Source organism: Ascaphus truei, chromosome 6, assembly GCF_040206685.1.
Source record: "Ascaphus truei isolate aAscTru1 chromosome 6, aAscTru1.hap1, whole genome shotgun sequence".
Taxonomy (NCBI): Eukaryota; Metazoa; Chordata; class Amphibia; order Anura; family Ascaphidae; genus Ascaphus; species Ascaphus truei.
The window spans coordinates 20,356,903-20,376,544 of NC_134488.1; the positions used below are offsets into that span (position 1 = coordinate 20,356,903).

Below are 19,642 nucleotides of genomic sequence, written 5' to 3' on the forward strand. Positions count from 1 at the left end.
AGAGGGTAGCGGAAGGCGGGCAGCGGAGAGGGAAGCGGAAGGCGGGCAGCGGAGAGGGTAGCGGAAGGCGGGCAGCGGAGAGGGTAGCGGAAGGCGGGCAGCGGAGAGGGAAGCGGAAGGCGGGCATTGGCGAGCGCGAGGGTGGAAGTGCGAGTGCTGTATTACCTCCTATAAAATTGGAGGTAATACAGGACACGTATGTGTCTGGTATTACAATTATAACAAGCGGGGGCGGCGGAAGGCGGGCAGCGGCGAGGGTAGCAGAAGGCGGGCAGCGGCGAGGGTAGCGGAAGGCGGGCAGCGGCGAGGGTAGCGGAAGGCGGGCAGCGGAGAGGGTAGCGGAAGGCGGGCAGTGGTGAGGGTAGCGGAAGGCGGGCAGCGGCGAGGGTAGCGGAAGGCGGGCAGCGGCGAGGGTAGCGGAAGGCGGGCAGCGGAGAGGGTAGCGGAAGGCGGGCAGCGGAGAGGGTAGCGGAAGGCGGGCAGCGGAGAGGGAAGCGGAAGGCGGGCAGCGGAGAGGGTAGCGGAAGGCGGGCAGCGGAGAGGGTAGCGGAAGGCGGGCAGCGGCGAGGGTAGCGGAAGGCGGGCAGCGGAGAGGGTAGCGGAAGGCGGGCAGTGGTGAGGGTAGCGGAAGGCGGGCAGCGGCGAGGGTAGCGGAAGGCGGGCAGCGGCGAGGGTAGCGGAAGGCGGGCAGCGGAGAGGGAAGCGGAAGGCGGGCAGCGGAGAGGGTAGCGGAAGGCGGGCAGCGGAGAGGGAAGCGGAAGGCGGGCAGCGGAGAGGGTAGCGGAAGGCGGGCAGCGGAGAGGGTAGCGGAAGGCGGGCAGCGGAGAGGGAAGCGGAAGGCGGGCATTGGCGAGCGCGAGGGTGGAAGTGCGAGTGCTGTATTACCTCCTATAAAATTGGAGGTAATACAGGACACGTATGTGTCTGGTATTACAATTATAACAAGCGGGGGCGGCGGAAGGCGGGCAGCGGCGAGGGTAGCAGAAGGCGGGCAGCGGCGAGGGTAGCGGAAGGCGGGCAGCGGCGAGGGTAGCGGAAGGCGGGCAGCGGAGAGGGTAGCGGAAGGCGGGCAGTGGTGAGGGTAGCGGAAGGCGGGCAGCGGCGAGGGTAGCGGAAGGCGGGCAGCGGCGAGGGTAGCGGAAGGCGGGCAGCGGAGAGGGTAGCGGAAGGCAGGCAGCGGCGAGGGTAGCGGAAGGCGGGCAGCGGAGAGGGTAGCGGAAGGCGGGCAGTGGCGAGGGTAGCGGAAGGCGGGCAGTGGTGAGGGTAGCGGAAGGCGGGCAGTGGTGAGGGAAGCGGAAGGCAGGCAGCGGAGAGGGTAGTGGAAGGCGGGCAGTGGCGAGGATAGTGGAAGGTGGGCAGTGGCGAGGATAGTGGAAGGTGGGCAGTGGCGAGGGTAGTGGAAGGTGGGCAGTGGTGAGGGTAGCGGAAGGCGGGCAGCGGCGAGGGTAGTGGAAGGCGGGCAGTGGTGAGGGTAGTGGAAGGCGGGCAGCGGCGAGGGTAGCGGAAGGCGAGCAGCGGAGAGGGTAGCGGAAGGCGGGCATTGGCGAGCGCGAGGGTGGAAGCGCGAGTGTGGCTGGAGGGCAGCCGATGCCTGTCTGCTATAAAGCGGAGAGGGTAGCGGAAGGCAGGCAGCGGAGAGGGTAGCGGAAGGCGGGCAGCGGAGAGGGTAGCGGAAGGCGGGCAGCGGAGAGGGTAGCGGAAGGCAGGCAGCGGCGAGGGTAGCGGAAGGCGGGCAGCGGCGAGGGTAGCGGAAGGCGGGCATTGGCGAGCGCGAGGGTGGAAGCGCGAGTGTGGCTGGAGGGCAGCCGATGCCTGTCTGCTATAAAGCGGAGAGGGTAGCGGAAGGCAGGCAGCGGAGAGGGTAGCGGAAGGCGGGCAGCGGAGAGGGTAGCGGAAGGCAGGCAGCGGCGAGGGTAGCGGAAGGCGGGCAGCGGCGAGGGTAGCGGAAGGCGGGCAGCGGCGAGGGTAGTGGAAGGTGGGCAGCGGTGAGGGTAGCGGAAGGCGGGCAGCGGAGAGGGTAGCGGAAGGCGGGCAGCGGAGAGGGTAGCGGAAGGCAGGCAGCGGCGAGGGTAGCGGAAGGCGGGCAGCGGCGAGGGTAGCGGAAGGCGGGCATTGGCGAGCGCGAGGGTGGAAGCGCGAGTGTGGCTGGAGGGCAGCCGATGCCTGTCTGCTATAAAGCGGAGAGGGTAGCGGAAGGCAGGCAGCGGAGAGGGTAGCGGAAGGCGGGCAGCGGAGAGGGTAGCGGAAGGCAGGCAGCGGCGAGGGTAGCGGAAGGCGGGCAGCGGCGAGGGTAGCGGAAGGCGGGCAGCGGCGAGGGTAGTGGAAGGTGGGCAGCGGTGAGGGTAGCGGAAGGCGGGCAGCGGAGAGGGTAGCGGAAGGCGGGCAGCGGAGAGGGAAGCGGAAGGCGGGCATTGGCGAGCGCGAGGGTGGAAGTGCGAGTGCTGTATTACCTCCTATAAAATTGGAGGTAATACAGGACACGTATGTGTCTGGTATTACAATTATAACAAGCGGGGGCGGCGGAAGGCGGGCAGCGGCGAGGGTAGCAGAAGGCGGGCAGCGGCGAGGGTAGCGGAAGGCGGGCAGTGGCGAGGGTAGCGGAAGGCAGGCAGCGGAGAGGGTAGCGGAAGGCGGGCAGTGGTGAGGGTAGCGGAAGGCAGGGAGCGGAGAGGGTAGCGGAAGGCGGGCAGTGGCGAGGGTAGCGGAAGGCGGGCAGTGGCGAGGGTAGCGGAAGGCGGGCAGTGGCGAGGGTAGCGGAAGGCGGGCAGTGGTGAGGGTAGCGGAAGGCGGGCAGTGGTGAGGGAAGCGGAAGGCAGGCAGCGGAGAGGGTAGCGGAAGGCGGGCAGCGGCGAGGGTATCGGAAGGCGGGCAGCGGCGAGGGTAGTGGAAGGTGGGCAGTGGCGAGGGTAGTGGAAGGTGGGCAGTGGCGAGGGTAGCGGAAGGCGGGCAGTGGCGAGGGTAGCGGAAGGCGGGCAGTGGTGAGGGTAGCGGAAGGCAGGCAGCGGAGAGGGTAGCGGAAGGCGGGCAGTGGCGAGGGTAGCGGAAGGCGGGCAGTGGTGAGGGTAGCGGAAGGCGGGCAGCGGAGAGGGTAGCGGAAGGCAGGCAGCGGAGAGGGTAGCGGCGAGTGCGAGGGTGGAAGCGCGAGTGCGGCTGGAAGGCGGCCTGTGCTAAGACTGGAGCGGACGGGGGACGGGCGCAGCCAGGACTGGAAGACTCGTAAATCTTGTCTTGACTGGAGGAGAGGACAGCCAATCGGAGGACAGCGGGGTCGGAGCCCACACCCCGGCGGCCCAGAAACAGGTCCGGTGAAGTCTGTGTCCTGCTAGCAAATAAGGTAAGGACACAATATATATGATGGGTTAGGTGATGATGGGGACCAGCCTGGGGGAGATATGATGACGGGGGACCTGGATATGATGATGATGGGGGGTGGGGGGGTATAAGATGGTGATGGGGGCCAGGATGAGAATGATATTTTGGGGGGGGGGTATAAGATGGTGATGGGGGCCAGGATGAGAATGATATTTTGAGGGGGGGGGGGAGATAAGATGGTGATGAGGGACAGCCTGGGGCGATGAGATCATGATGACGGGGCCAGGATGAGATGATGATGAGGGAGATGGAGGTATTTTTTTAAATGTATTGGAGAGGTGAGGGTATTTTTTAAATGTATTGGGGAGGGGTGTGGGGGTATTTTATATGTATTCAGGGGCGTGGGGGTATTTTATATGTATTCAGGGGCGTGGGGGTATTTTTTATATGTATTCGGGGGGGTGTGGGGGTATTATTTATATGTATGCGGTGGGCGTGGGGTCCAGTATTGTGTCCATTATTTTTGGACAAGCCACCTGGCAACCCTATCTTGGAGACATCCCTGGATAACGTATCGCCTTTTTTGTTTGCCTTCCTCTGGATCAATATACTGTACTGTAAATACAAATATGTAAGAAGTATGTCTTCTAAATGTAACATAGGTTGAACTCGATTAACATATGTCTTTTTTTTTCAACCTCATTTACTATATACAGTAGCTTGCACTAAAACCTGTTCATCTGATCTGTTGCCAAGTGGTGGCTATAGAAATAACCTGCCTCTGTTCTTGAAAATGCTATTGGATAATATCCCTGAAGTAATAGATCCAGCTCCAAAACCACAGGAAAAGCAGTTTTTCTAGTCATGTACACATCTGTTTTACATAAAGCATGGTGCAACATGAAACAATGTATTACCATGAACATTTAGACTAATTCCCAGATGCCAGGCTATTACCGATTTCTCTGGTCTCAGACGACAGAACGCGATGGCGCAGCCGCGTTTTGAAGAGACATTTTGTTGTCTTTTCAAGCGCGGCCGCGTCCGCGTCTGCCAAGACTCCCCAATCTCATGTGGACTAAGATTAGCTCGTGACGGGGAGGCGTGGCCGTGATGTCACCAAGCTGACTGGTTTAACCGATCAAGTGCCGTGGCTGTCGCGCGAAAACCCCCCAACTATTTAGTCTCTTTATAATTCAGCCACGCTCACTATGGCCGGCCTAATAGCAGTACTGCATTTTGTTCGCGTCTCACTGTGGCCGCAGCCTTATCTTTTATATTTGCCCTGCACCCCCGTTGAGTAGTTTGATAATAAACTTGATTTTCAGTGGAACACAGGATTTTTGTGACAGGATCCCCTTAAAACCATCACAATTGACAACTTTCAGTTGGCGGGGAAAAAAAAAAAAAAAGATAATCAATTGCACACTTGCATGGAAAAGGTCCATAGGCCCTGGGTATTAAATATACATGCCCCCCCCCCCCTTTTAGTCTCATGTATATTTAATAAATGGCCAGACGACCTTTTCCAAGCAAGTGTATGATTATCTTTCTTTTTCTCCCAACAGAAAGATAGCGGCACATATGGGCTTACGGAGTTGGAGATCGGGGGAGGGCTGAATATGTGCCGAGTTAACATGACTTACACTAAATGAACTGGACACGTTCCATACCCAGAGATCCCAGCCTCTCCACACGTTCCATACCCAGAGATCCCAGCCTCTCCACACGTTCCATACCCAGAGATCCCAGCCTCTCCACACGTTCCATACCCAGAGATCCCAGCCTCTCCACACGTTCCATACCCAGAGATCCCAGCCTCTCCACACGTTCCATACCCAGAGATCCCAGCCTCTCCACACGTTCCATACCCAGAGATCCCAGCCTCTCCACACGTTCCATACCCAGAGATCCCAGCCTCTCCACACTAGACAGTTGGCAGCATTTGATGTTTGAACAATGCCTCAAATCTGATGACGCTCTGTTAACCCCTTTGCTACCATATTAGTCTGAAATGCAATGTGAAGATCTTTTACCGGCATCGGTGGTGATTAAGTAAACTACGAAGTTAGCAATTATATGGACTGATCCAAAAGTTTTTATATTTGCCTCTATATTGAACCTTTTTAAACTGTATGTATACATGCATTACACACGCTACTGCTTTTTGTTTCTACACTTAGACTTCCATTCATTTTAGAGAACATTGTTAGATTAAACAAAAAGTCTCTCTTCCTTACTATGTTACAGAATTCTAAAATCTTAATTAATATTTGGCCTATATATGTGTATTCCTCAGATACCCGAGGAAGACGCTGCTTGCGACGAAACGCATCAGGATAGTCCTAATTTGATGCAATAGAAGAAAGAAATGGCAGAGCACAACCGGAAATATCCCCCAAAAATTAGGAGGAAAGTGCGTTATCCATAAAAATATTTAATGGTCAAGAATGGAAAAAATGGCAAGGCCTTACCCTAATAACATGTTTCGTGCTACACAGAGCACTTTATCAAGTCATTGCCATTATTTTCCATTCTTGACCATTAAATATTTTTATGGATAACCCACTTTCCTCCTAATTTTTTGGATATTTCCGGCTGTGCTCTGCTATTTCTCCCTTATATTGCATGTAATCTACACGGACAGAGGCACCAAGATTGCCTGGAACCTGGACTAACATGGACGCTGCAGCAGAGCTGTGAGTTTTTGCTTGCTACATGGTTATTGTGTTCCTTAAGGTACTTGGGTATTCAATTGCGGTGATATTTAGCACGTTGGTTCCTGGATTTATTGAGTGCCGCTTTTGCTGGTTTACCAACCGGAGGATGCCACACCCAGTACCCTGCCCAATTCAAGATACATACTCCAGGCATCACACAGGAATAATCATCATCATACTACATCAATTGTTCTGTTTACAACCTTTAGCACCACGCATGAATACATTTAGTCCGAATTTGAGCCTGCCCTGAGCTCACTGCCCTAGAGCCACCCCCCACAAGTAATGTTGAAGTGTTCTGTTCTTCCGGTCATCTGCGTGGAACGCTGAGAATTGCAGGGAGTGTACGGTGCATTGGCTTGGCTTACCCTTGAAACACTGCCTCTATTGCGCTTTGCTTTATTCATTTGGAATTACCCTTTCAGGATGCCGGCACAGCTGGGCGGCTTACACTACAACATGCTGCAGTTTCCTCAACCTCCTGCAGTGGGACTGGAGTGGTGACAAATCTGATATCAAGACGATTTATTGATGTGTTTGCGAGTGCTCTTGATCTTCGAAATCCATTTTTTTTTTAAACATGTATTAAATAGATTGACACCATGGAGCATGACACACACACACACACACACACACACACACACACACACACACACACACACACACACACACACACACACACACACTTTTAAGACAGGAAGTAAAAAGTGAAGACGCAGAATAAACACTTCCCAGGAGCCATACTGCTAATGCACTGGTTGTACCTTTATTGTTAGAAGTCGTTCACTAACAGTTCCAGTGGTGCAAGGTTACCATACACAGAGTTAAATATATCTGCATTGCACATCTAGGCTATACAGCGAATGGATCAGAATTAGTACAAATACATGAAATATTTACATTTTGTATACTCAAGCTCACACATCCGATTATATTTACAAAATAAAACATGGAAATGAAATGTGTGGTGGGAGTTTCCCTTAGGGTGACTCAGCACTTTACAGAGATTTGTTCCAGGAGCCATCGTGTTTCTCGCCCTCTCAGTATGGATGGCGTGGGGCTATGTAATCCCTTTGCTGCCAGAGGAACTTGCAATGTGCGTTTCATGCTCCTCTAGCAGACACAGGGTTAAGTATTCCTCACCCCAAATCTGGACTTTAGAAAGTTTAGTGTACCAGGGATTTTTCTAAACAATTTTGGAGTTTTGATACCAACATGATAATGCAGCATGTGGGAGTCACAGGATTTCTGAAGATCACAATTTTGTTCCTTTAGGAATGTCACATCAGGAAGAAGCGACTTCTACTTTGGTCCAATAAAAGGCAGCACAACCTGCAAACGTGGTTTAAAACCTAATACTTTCCAGTCTGGGAAATTCCATGACATTTGTATGATGGAGGCAGGTTTACCATGAATGTAGGATGAAAGAAACTGCTTCAAAACGCCATCACATTTTGAATCACTGCCTGGGAATGTATAAACAGGAATTATGTAAATAAAAAAAAAACAGAATTGTTTTAGACCAGTCTGGTGTGTGTGGTTGTTCCTTTCAAACAAACAAACAACTTTTTTGGTGGTGGCATCTCAAACTTCATAAAAGAAAGTTTAAACAAACTCCCTCACTTCAGCGTACGTTCTGTTTCCACTCCAAAATGAAAGTTCTGTATTGGTTCACTGTTACAGTATGAAGAACCAGGGAATATACAGGTGTGAATGACACCAGTGGAACGAACAATGTGGGACTTCAGACTGGTGGAACAAAAAAGGCTCACAGCATCGTCTCCTCCCCAAGCGCTGGGTCAGAATGGATCATGGACTCCAAGATCATGGTGATACAACACACACAGGCCAGGAGTCATCCAAGCACCATCTGCCCTATTGCTGCCAAAATCCGCGATACCAGCCTTTAAAATCAATGGCACATAGCGCCGATTCGGCTGCGATCGTGCGGGTCGCGCTTCGACCAGTCCCGGTCAGCTTCCCATCTAGTGAGACTTGTGAAAATAATGTCATACTGACCTGCCACATTAATGCATGCTGTTATTTAGGATTATACAGGACTTCTTTACCCATTTCCAGCATAGAAGGACGACACGGACTGGCGTTTCTGTGCCTATCCTCCCAGTGTCAGGGACAGGAAAAGGGAAACTGGTAAGCTAATATCTTAAATGCTCCAAGTAAATATGGTTTAGTTTCAATATTATGTTAGACCTTATTATTATCATTATCATTATCTATTTTACAACTAAGCTTTTTGGTGCAGCTATCCACTTTACTTCGTACTTATTGGTCTTCCCGTTTCCCCTGTGTCTATCTTTATTTGCATGGTGCCTTCCATGTAACATAGCGCCTCACAGCAGTAGACATGACAAAATAACATGAGATGTAATACATAATGTGAATAAGCACATCAAAAATAAAAGTAAAACATTAGGAAAAGGAGTCCCTGCCTCAAACAGCTTACAATCTAAGTATTTACACCCCTCTAATTTACATGGTGTGGACATTTAACCCTTAACACCCTGCTTTCATGATCATTGCTGCATAAGAAAGAAACCCAATATTAAATAAACCCCCTTATCAGTGCAAAAGGACTTGTGTTTCAATGTGTTGCAAGCCCAGCTGGCACTAAAAGTTTAATAGTGCTGCAGCATCTCACTACATGTTGAGCATCGTTTCACGGATGTCATTTTCCCCGACCCGGCCCCATCTGAAGGAGTACGAGGCCGCATCATGTCACAAAGGCAAAACTGGAGCATGGCTCTACAGGGGGATTTCAATATTTTTGTTCTAAAACATGAAGCTTAGGCGCTCGTCGACACAAAATAAATTAAACACACTTTACTTTCCCAATGGTTTCAGTAAAACGAGGAAGTACAAATGTAAATACATTCCAGTCATGAACAGTTTGGGATTGGTGGTTTTGGGGGCTGGGGGAGGGAGGGGTCTCCCTTTCCAAACAACAAATTCAGATTAAACCCTTCATTGTTGGGGAGAGGCTGCACTAATTTGTGGGCCCAGCCAGATGGGGAGGATTAATCCACTAACTAAACATCCCAAACTATACAACGGGGGAAGCTGTGAGATGCATAGAGTCCCAGTAAGGTGCAACGCTCAAGGAATGCTTCACTGGTTCCTTTACTCCTGTGCAATTACCCGCAGACATAAATATACAGTACAGTAACATCCACACACAAGTAAACAATCCTTCACATGAGTAAATGAGCTCTAGGGGGAAGGTCTTTGCTCCGAGATGAGCCTGATGGCTCAACAACAATTTAAATAAAGTGCATACTTTGCAAATCAAAGCAAGAGAGAACGGTCATGACAGTGATCCCAAAACCACCAGCTCAAACTATGCTTTTCAAGGTTTGGAGGTGGTCACTGCAGTAGTGAATTGAGCTGGAATTTAGAGTAGGGTTTTCTTTTACTAGAATAGTGCATGAAAAGAGAAAGTAAAAAAAAAAAAAAGAGGAAAAATGACACCGAGTTGACATCGCTTCAGAGCCAGAAGGGTCTGCAAGACACTGCAGCTCCGTTGGTACTTAATATATTTAACTACATTATACTCAAGCATTTTTCTCACACGTCAGACAGAATGCTGCTGCCCTTTGCCCTTTGCTCATGCTCAGTGGGTTGGCTGGCCCAGGACATGAGTGCTCTCCACACTAACCCGGAGTTAGCCGACTCGGGGTGCTGGAGTGGCATTTAAATCAGCATTGAATTGCCGTGACAAATGTAGACGTGATCAGCTTTGATATCACAATCCGGTTCCACAATAGTGGCGCCTCATTGCAGCGAATGCGACCTCTGAGCTTTTTAATTTCTTAGAAATAAAAGTATATGAAAAATGTGTGGTTAACGGAGAGAAGCAATCCAACATCTCGGCTGGTTAAAAACGAAAATACACCAGAATAACCTCTTCTCGCCAATTATCTATTGTCCTTCAACCCTGCAGGGTCAAATGAGGCCTGTGAGGCTCCACAAAACAATGCGTTGCAGGGTGAATGTGTTCATTGAGAACCTTGCTTGGCTCTCCCAAAGCAAAGACCTTCAAACGTTTTGGGTTGCCATTAAGTTATTAATACAAATTACAATATTGTTACATCAGTGCATTAAATGCAATCTGCTCTTCCTTGCTCCCTTCATCTGGTCACAAGATCTGCAGCTGGCTCTACCCTTCAATGTAAGAACAACCTTTCGACGTTGTATCTGGCATCCACTTCACTGCCACAGGGCAGTGTCCATTTTCCGATGGCCTGTGACACACTGCTGCAGTTACTACAAGGCCTACAGATACCAGGATAAAATAAATAACTTACATTGCAAAAACCTCAAACCCCTTACCCTCCAGCCTTTAAATCCTCCCAGGTTACGAGTGCGAGCAGGATGGCCAGGCATGCTTGGAGTACCCACTAGGGGCACCTTTTGTTCTCACGCTGTCACCTTGCCTTTGCAGCGCAGCCTGTACCATGAACTGGTTTACTGCCAGAGGAGCCTTACCATACGTTGCATGATGAGGGGATTTCACATGCCGCAGGCAGTAAACTGGTTAATGTTACAAACGGCTCTGATTTCCTGGGACAGTGTTCCCTTCAGACGGTACGTGTGATGTGGCCATGAGCAGAGGGGTCTGCTGCAGTAGCAAAACTCCCCCTCCTAACAAAAATAAGAAAGAAAAAAGACACACAGAGCAATTTCTTTTCCCTCCACAGAACTCCCAGCACCAATTAAAATCTAATTGTGCATTGAAATGAATACAATCCCCTGCAGCAATGGACACCACTTCCAGTTTGACCAGCCCCTATCGTCACTGTAGGACATCACAAGACATGAGTTCTGCTGTGCCATATATTTTGGACAACATGGATGGGGGATGCACAGCCAGAACGCTCAGCAATGGCATCAGGTTCTGCATTCTCTAAGGTCAAAGAGCTGCAGAGGATGGACAGAAAATCTTAGTGTAATGCCCCAATTCAACCACCTCATCCCACACCAGGAATCCCAACCATGGTAGTGTCACAGTGCGGCCCCAGGCACAGCAGGTACCACGGGGCTGGAGAAGAGACCGAGGAAGCTGTACCTATGGATCCTCCTATCGTCCTGTAGCAGTGTTAGCAGCACATCAAGGGGGTAATGGGAGGGAAAGCTCCAACCTGGGGAGAGCTGAAGGTTTCCGAAAAGGTCCCCAAAGTGAAAAATGTGAGGGGAGGAAAAAAGGAACGCATTTCTGACAGACGCATTACGCCAATGACACTAGAAACTGCTGGGGAAAGGGGTAAACGGATCCAGAAGAAGAGAGGAATCACGCGATTCCGTTTCTGTCTTTTCTTCCATTTGTTCGGCCACATGCGACAAGTCGGGGGGGAGAGAGGGGTTCAGCACAGAAGGGAAGAGGAGCTGGGAAAGGTGGGAAAAGCCACGGATTTACAGACAAGAGAAACCGTCAAGAATCACATAGGGGTGAGGGGGGGGGGGTAACGCTTCCTATCTGAAGGCGACGGGAGACAGGGGGCATCTCAGTACTTCATGGACAGAGAGCGGCGTCTTGCCAGCTTCGACCTGCAGAAACACACAGGACCAAGCAATTAATGAGCTGCAGAAACACACAGGACCAAGCAATTAATGAGCTGCAGAAACACACAGGACCAAGCACTTAATGAGCTGCAGAAACACACAGGACCAAGCACTTAATGAGCTGCAGAAACATACAGGACCAAGCACTTAATGAGCTGCAGAAACACACAGGACCAAGCACTTAATGAGCTGCAGAAACACACAGGACCAAGCACTTAATGAGCTGCAGAAAGTCACGTTAAAGGTATATGGCTACAACCGAGGGAAAACCTACAAGGAACTACTGTAGCACTTCGTAACGGAGCCCTCTCCAAGCGTGTTTTATCCCCAAATCTTGCAGAGTGCAGTGTTTCTCAACCTCTTTCCACTACTTGTATGATCCGACTGCTGAGGCACACAACTCGTTTATCAAAAATTCACCTAACTCAGGGGTTCACAACGCCAGTCCTTAACACCCCCCCTAACAGGCCAGGATATCCCTGCTCCAGCACAGGTGGCTCAATCAGTGGTCGAAGACAGAGCCACATGTGCTGAAGCAGGGATATCTTGAAAACTTGACCGGTTATGGGGGAGGAGATCTTGAGGACTGGAATTGAGAGCCCCTGACTTAAGTACTTAACTAATCAGAAATGGAAATGTAACAATCAGTTACAATTAAATATGACATTGACAATGAATGTTATAACTATTTATAAAGTTAACTGAAAATTCTCCTTTGACTATTTTAACAATCTTTCAGCAGCCATAAAGTCCTTGGATGCCAGGAGGGACGCATCATGAAATGTTATGCTACAAGTGGCTTTCACATGGGGCAGCTTTCAGGCTTAGTCTGAGGTCCCCCTGGGTAACATGCATGCTGGTTGAGAAACACTGCCTCAGTGTAATGTTAACTCTGCATTCCAACTACTATGTCCTGCTGTGCACCATAGCCTGTGTGTGCTGGTCTGGCCAGGGCTTACCGTATCGTGCCAGCGAGCAGAGGATTGAAGGCGTACAGCCAGTCGTTCATATCTTTATCATTAATGGCCTGCAGCAGGATTCCGCGGTGCTTTGTGCATACAGCAAATATGTTAGGGCTCTGAAATGTAAAAGAAGCAGCACATCAATTAGACTGGATATGGCATGGCATATACCAGTATGACAGGGGTGGCCAACTTCAGTACTCAAGGGCCAACAACAGGCAGGATATTAAGGATATCTCTGCTTCAGCACAGGTGGCTCAATCAGTGGCTCAGTCATTGACTGAGCCACCTGTGCTGAAGCAGGGATATCCTTAAAACTTGGCCTGTTGGGGGCCCTTGAGGACAGGAGTTGGCCACCCCTGGGATGGTGCATATGAAAAACACAATAATGACACAAGTAAAGACAAGAGAATAGAAAGGTACAGGATAAACTGATCTCACTAGAATCACGCTGCTTGACATGTGGGTGGCTATTTGACATGCTGCTTGACATGTGGATGGCTATTTGACATGCTGCTTGACATGTGGATGGCTATTTGACATGCTGCTTGACATGTGGATGGCTATTTGACATGCTGCTTGACATGTGGATGGCTATTTGACATGCTGCTTGACATGTGGATGGCTATTTGACATGCTGCTTGACATGTGGATGGCTATTTGACATGCTGCTTGACATGTGGATGGCTATTTGACATGCTGCTTGACATGTGGATGGCTATTTGACATGTTGCTTGACATGTGGATGGCTATTTGACATGCTGCTTGACATGTGGATGGCAATTTGACATGCTGCTTGACATGTGGATGGCTATTTGACATGCTGCTTGACATGTGGATGGCTATTTGACATGCTGCTTGACATGTGGATGGCTATTTGACATGCTGCTTGACATGTGGATGGCTATTTGACATGCTGCTTGACATGTGGATGGCTATTTTCTAGGTCTAAAAACAGAGTCTGAAAGTCACACTGACCTTGACCATGGCTTGCTGGTCCTCACTGTACTCCACCTGAGCAGTGGACAAGTTAATGAGGCCCCTCTCCACTGGGTCCTTGTCACTGTTGTAGATGAAGACATATGGGCGTCGTACCACCACAAAGTGCTTAGCCCATGAATGGGACAGAGGCTCCTTGAAGCTCAGATAACCCTTCTTGGAAACCACCGATCTACGGACACAGACAGAACACACCAGGCTCAGTCTCACAGGAGTGTTTTATAGGGACGTGGAGGGGTAGTGTGTGTTTCTATCTGAAGCAAAACACTATGGCCCATATTTAGTAAGAGGTTCTATTCCGGGGGTGGCCAACTTTAGTTCTCAAGGGCCACCAACAGGCCAAATATTAGGGATATCCTTGCTTCTGCACATGTGGCACAAAGACACAAAGATAGCCATTGATTGAGCCACTTGAGCGAAGTAGGGATATCCTTAAAAGTTGACCTGTTGGTGGCCCTAGAGGAATGGAGTTGGCCTCTCCTGTTCTATTCCATAAGCCACCTTCAAGCGCCATAAGACACTGTACAGCCCATTGAAGTGAATGGGCATTAGGAGGTCTAAATGGAAAACTACCGCTTGGTATATATATAGCCTACAGTTCATATTTACTAGGCGGTAGTTCTGGCACAGGAAAACACCATATGGTGAATGGGCCATTAGGTACCTTCTGGTCATGCTGAAATCTGTCTGTACCAGTCCTTAATGTCTAATGGTCGGCCCAAGTGACTTAAGTACCTGTACTATATTGCAAGTTCCTGGCATAAGCTTGCAAATATAATCTGTACAAATGGTGGCTTACCCAGGCCGGATCTCTTCAATGTCCGGTACTAGATTAAGAAACTCGTTCTTTCCCGCGCGGGCCAGGTACGAGTTCTCCACGGTTGGCACCATGTGGAATTGTTCAAACTCTGTACAAGGACTGGAGGCACGGGAATTCGCTTCAGGAGTCCTGCAATACACAGGCACAGTCACTTGTAAGTTACAAGGGGACAACAGAGACAGAAGTGTTCCGCAGTCCCGGGTTTCACACTCACTTCTGATCCATGGAGCTACATCTGGAGTCTGCCAGCGATGGGCAGGTTGAGGAAGGTGTGAGAGTAGCGCTGCTGAAGCTGGAGACAGAGGGGTCACGTCCGATAGGCGAGATGTCAGACAACTGTAAGAAAAGTTAACCGTGGTTGGTCTACAGCAGGGGTGGGCAACTCCACTCCTCAAGGGCCACCAACAGGTCAAGTTTTAAGGACACCCCTGCTTCAACACAGGTGGCTCAATAAGTGTCTCAGTCTTCGACTGCACCACCTGTGCTGAAGCAGGAATATTCTGAAACTCTGACCTGTTGGTGGCCCTAGAGGACTGCAGTTCCCCCACCCCTGGTCTACAGCAAACCACCAAAAGTAGCAGAGTGGCATAGGTATGTCATAAGTGAAAGGGTTCTGGGATTTCAAACGTTAATATTTCTATAGGGATAGCTGGACAAAAAGCCACTCAAGAGAAAAAATACCTGTATATACGGAGAATTATGGCTATGTAGCACCCTTAACAGAAATGCGTTACTCTCTTAGCAGACGATAGCTTTTTACTTCCAGCTAAGACTTCTCTCTTTACAATTCTAGCACAACCAACGAAACCAAGGGCATTATACAGCCGACTGGGATAGGACAAAGGGGCTGGGGTCCTGCCTACCTTACAATCACTGATGCTGTTGTACACCTGGTTCAGCTCTCGGTTAAACGTGTGAGTGAGCAGTTGCAAACACTGAAAGAGAGGTAATCGGAGGCATTACAGGTTTATTGGGTTACTTGCTGCTCTGAAGTATGCGCCAGGATTTAATAAAAAAAAAGTTAAACCATACAATGAACAGGAAACCACTATTACAGACATGTTTCAAGACGGCTACAAACGTTCTCTAGGGTTACAGGACTATTTCACCTTGGTGGCCAGCTCCTTCTCGCGGTCAACGAGGCTCTCGACATCAGTGGAGTCGTATCCGCTGCTCTCGCTAGGGGTGACCGCACTTTCAAAGGTGGTGGTGGAGATCTGGGAGGAGATGCTGGTGGAAGTACTGAGGGTGCCGCTACTCAGGCTGGGAGAGATGGATTCACTCAGGGACTTGGGAATATTGTCACCAAGCTGCTCTCTCAGCAAAAGGAAGTGCCGTGTCTTCTCCACCTGGGGGAGACAGCATGAAATCACCAAATGCACCCCACACCCGAAGGTCCACAAGCAGAACCAGATCAGGTCAGCTTTATCTTAGCCCAAACACTTTTTGCATCTGAGCTACTGTTTTAAGCAGCAGGGATCTGCATTCAATAGCGTCATACTGTAGGTAAATGTAATTACTGTAGGGATAAAATAAGTGCTACCAGAGGTTGATACAATGTCATTGCCACATTAGTAAGGTTACTAGAAGGCAGGGGGTCTCCACTTCAGTCCTTAAGTTCCCCCAACAGGTCAGGTTTTAAGGATATGCCAGCTTTACGGGGTCTTAAGGACTGGAGTTGAGTACCCTGCTATAAAGTAACATGACAACGTTGGTGCATCCTGATATCTGCGTCTGCTAAAGTACTTCTTCAAATGAGCAGAGAGAACTCTTATTTTAACAATTTTCCACTTGGCCTTAAAAAGGAACAACAAATCATTCTCCATTTACTGTCCCACACTCCTGCTTGTAGGTATTAGCCTCCCAAGCGTCTCCCTTCAACTGTGCCCTACACTTAGTCTTTTCCTTCTCTTCACCTCATGCAAGAGTTCCATCTTTTCCAGCTCCCACTGGTGCTCCAGGATCAGGCTGTCTCCACGGGGCCTCCAGCCTGCCAGGTTCTCCTCCCCCCGGACGTAAGCCACCGACGTGTCCAGGATCTTTCGTCTCCTCCGCTGCATACCTAATGGGAAATAGGTCAGCGAAGACACGGTCATGCATGGGTGTACGCTATGAACTCTCTCCGAGAGCTGCGTGGAAACAGAAGCACAATGAAGTCCCTGCCAAGGTATTTACAGCTCAAAGTCAGAACTAGCTTTCCCTACCACTCGCTATTAAGGCTCCAAGGCTTACATGGATCATTCACACACGTGTAACACGCAATGGGTTGGTTGATTTCGGTCTATCTGCACAATGTGAGGGCACAGACAATGGGAGGTTTGAATACGGCTCTCTTTATTTACACAGCTACAATAATACATAGAAGGACTTACCAGGGCTCCCCGTGTCGGCCATTTTGCACAGGCTTAGCTCATAGATCCCTGTCACTCTGTTACTGTAATGAGAGAGAAATGGGATGAGATCCCAGCAGGGGCAGACTTGCCAGGGGAGCAGGGAGGAAATTGTGTGTGTGTGTGTGTGTGTGTGTGTGTATGAATGGTATGGTGTGTATGTGTGAATGGGTTCTCTGGCTTTGCATCTGATTCCCATGCTGTGCTTGTAAAGCTGTGTTAACAGCGAGCATTATCTTATATGGGCTCCAAGTAACAATGGTTTTTCAGACAAAAGGCGACACGTTGTGTGCCCATTTGCATGTAATTTCCCAGAATCCCTTGCTGCAGTGGGAGCACTGTATGCTGGGGATAATGGTGAAAGGCGGGGTTGCAGACCTGCCTAAGACATGTGCATGTGCGCACAAGTGATCTTTTTATTTGCTATATGCAATACGGCTGAGGTTTCTTGTTGCCTTTTTCACCCACCATAACTTAAAACACACACACACACACGTCTGTGTACGGCGCATGTATCTGGTGTGCGTCTGTGTACGGCGCATGTATCTGGTGTGCGTCTGTGCCCGGCGCATGTATCTTGTGCGTCTGTTCCTGGCGCATGTATCTTGTGCGTCTGTTCCCGGCGCATGTATCTGGTGTGAGTCTGTGCCCGGCGCATGTATCTGGTGTGTGTCCGTGCCCGGCACATGTATCTGGTGTGTGTCCGTGCCCGGCGCATGTATCTTGTGCTTCTGTGCCCGGCGCATGTATCTGGTGTGCGTCTGTGCCCGGCGCATGTATCTGGTGTGCGTCTGTGCCCAGCGCATGTATCTGGTGTGCGTCTGTGCCCGGCGCATGTATCTGGTGTGTGTCTGTGCCTGGCGCATGTATCTGGTGTGCGTCTGTGCCCGGCGCATGTATCTGGTGTGCGTCTGTGCCCGGCGCATGTATCTGGTGTGCGTCTGTGCCCGGCGCATGTATCTGGTGTGCGTCTGTGCCCGGCGCATGTATCTGGTGTGCGTCTATGACCGGCGCATGTATCTGGTGTGCGTCTGTGCCTGGCGCATGTATCTGGTGTGCGTCTGTGCCTGGCGCATGTATCTGGTGTGCGTCTGTGCCCGGCGCATGTATCTGGTGTGCGTCTGTGCCCGGCGCATGTATCTGGTGTGCGTCTGTGCCCGGAGTGCAGAACCGCTCTTACCAGTCAGGGGATTTGGAGTATCCGCTGCCAAAGAGATTGCGCAGGGACCGTGGAGGGGAGATTTTGGCGTCCCGGGAGTAGAAGATCATACACACGTCCTTGGTAATGACTGCCGGCTGGATGCAGTGATCAAGCTGGTGGCACAATTACAAATCAATATCATTATAGTTCTAGTAATATTTACGATTATAATGCTCTGTTCTTCTTGGATCAGCCAACTCCCACTTTTCAAATGAACACCACTGAGATTAAGCTCAGACTGCCTCAGCCAACTGTGACTATGCGGACACTCCAGCTTGTGCTTTGTGGCCACCCAAAAGCACCGCGGCAATAAACCTACACGGCAAAAGTGCGTGTGCAGATCTTGTGCGACTGACTATATACAAATTGGGGATGTTTATAGGAACCAGTTCCATAGAAATGACAGGAGAGGTGGTAGGTAAGGAAACAAGTTACCAAATTGGGTATATTTACATATAAACAGTATGGAAGTGACAGAGTGCCACGCAGTGTGCACCTGGGCGAGTATGGGTACTGGATGCAGTGAGCATGTGTGGGAAGGACCTGTGTGTATTAGGGAACGTGTGTGTTTGCACATAAAGTAATTATGCAAGGATCTGTGAAGTTTAAATGTGTGTGTCAGATTCGACAGGCATGAGTGAGTGGGTTTGCCAGTTAATTTTATTCAATGAAGGCATAAGGCAGGAGTGGCCAACTCTAGTACGGAAGGACCACCAACAGGTCAGGTTTTAAGGATACTCCTGCTTCAGCACAGGTGGCTCAATCAGCCACCTGTGCTGAAGCAAGGATATCCCTAATTCCTGGCCTGTTGGTGGCCCTTTAGGACTGGAGTTGACTACCTATGGCATAAGGAGATGTGGGGAATGGATACCTCTAGATACGCGGACAGCGTCATAAAGATCTTCTCTCCATAGGGAGTTACTCTGTTCAGGAGCAGGGAGTTATGCAGGGAGCTGTCCCACACAGCCTCAAAACGGTAGAAAGTTCTAAAGGGTAGGAGCAAACATCATTACATGTCATCGGCATAGAACATCACAAATACAACACAAAACACACACCTCTTCCCAACAAAAAACACACAAACAGACAGGTTTGCAAGACACTGAAAGTCTCTAATACAAGCTGGAGTTCTAGATTTACATTGGCTGCAACTCCTTTAATCTTGAAGGATATGAGGAGGAGACATTTAGGAGCAATACCCTAAAAGTTCATTCTACAGCGCACGGTCTACGAAAGGGTTGACTAACAGCAGAGAGCACCTTGTGCCAGGCAGACGTGAGCGCTAAGAGAAAGGCAGTGGAGGTGATGTGGAACATAAAGATTCTTAGATCTGGCACAGAATGCTTCATGTGCAAGGGGAAGGAGAAGCAAAAACAGAAAATACCTAGGCATGTCCTTATCAAGAAACAGCCTGTAAGACACAGAAGAAGAAGAAGAAGCTGCCATTAGTGACAGACGGACAGGAACACAAAACGGAGGGGAACCAAGAGCAGAGATAGAGAGACGAGCAGAGACAGGGAGGGGAAGAAATGAAAACCAACTCAAATCCAACTTAAAATAGTACAGCGAGAATGAGAGCAAAGCCACACATCCCTTCCCACATAGTTGTTTTGGTAGTCTACCAAATCTGTATTCAGGTGATTAAGGGAGTAGCCCTTACC

General features: G+C 50.0%; 1 protein-coding gene and 1 long non-coding RNA gene across 28 annotated transcripts in view; one reads left to right on the forward strand and one right to left on the reverse strand.

The window, feature by feature from the left end:
- LOC142496715 (uncharacterized) overlaps positions 1-5,705 on the forward strand; it is a 48,286-nt gene extending 42,581 nt beyond the window's left edge. Inside the window, exon 4 of the long non-coding RNA XR_012802091.1 lies at positions 5,612-5,705. This is a non-coding gene — a long non-coding RNA (uncharacterized LOC142496715). The remainder of the gene's footprint in view (positions 1-5,611) is intronic.
- Positions 5,706-6,755: 1,050 nt separating this feature from the next.
- KIF1B (kinesin family member 1B) overlaps positions 6,756-19,642 on the reverse strand; it is a 160,332-nt gene continuing 147,445 nt past the window's right edge. For 17 of the 27 annotated variants that reach the window (XM_075603520.1, XM_075603523.1, XM_075603519.1 and 14 more), the window contains 12 exons: positions 19,366-19,392; positions 18,853-18,967; positions 17,961-18,094; positions 16,763-16,824; positions 16,307-16,452; positions 15,500-15,739; positions 15,254-15,325; positions 14,605-14,726; positions 14,370-14,519; positions 13,550-13,742; positions 12,569-12,687; positions 6,756-11,594 (listed from right to left, as the gene is read on the reverse strand). In XM_075603520.1, the coding sequence (XP_075459635.1) occupies positions 11,552-11,594; positions 12,569-12,687; positions 13,550-13,742; positions 14,370-14,519; positions 14,605-14,726; positions 15,254-15,325; positions 15,500-15,739; positions 16,307-16,452; positions 16,763-16,824; positions 17,961-18,094; positions 18,853-18,967; positions 19,366-19,392 (1,423 nt within the window). In that variant the 3' untranslated portion in view covers positions 6,756-11,551. The remainder of the gene's footprint in view (positions 11,595-12,568; positions 12,688-13,549; positions 13,743-14,369; positions 14,520-14,604; positions 14,727-15,253; positions 15,326-15,499; positions 15,740-16,306; positions 16,453-16,762; positions 16,825-17,960; positions 18,095-18,852; positions 18,968-19,365; positions 19,393-19,642) is intronic. The other 10 variants (XM_075603524.1, XM_075603530.1, XM_075603542.1 and 7 more) reach the window with 1 other exon arrangement.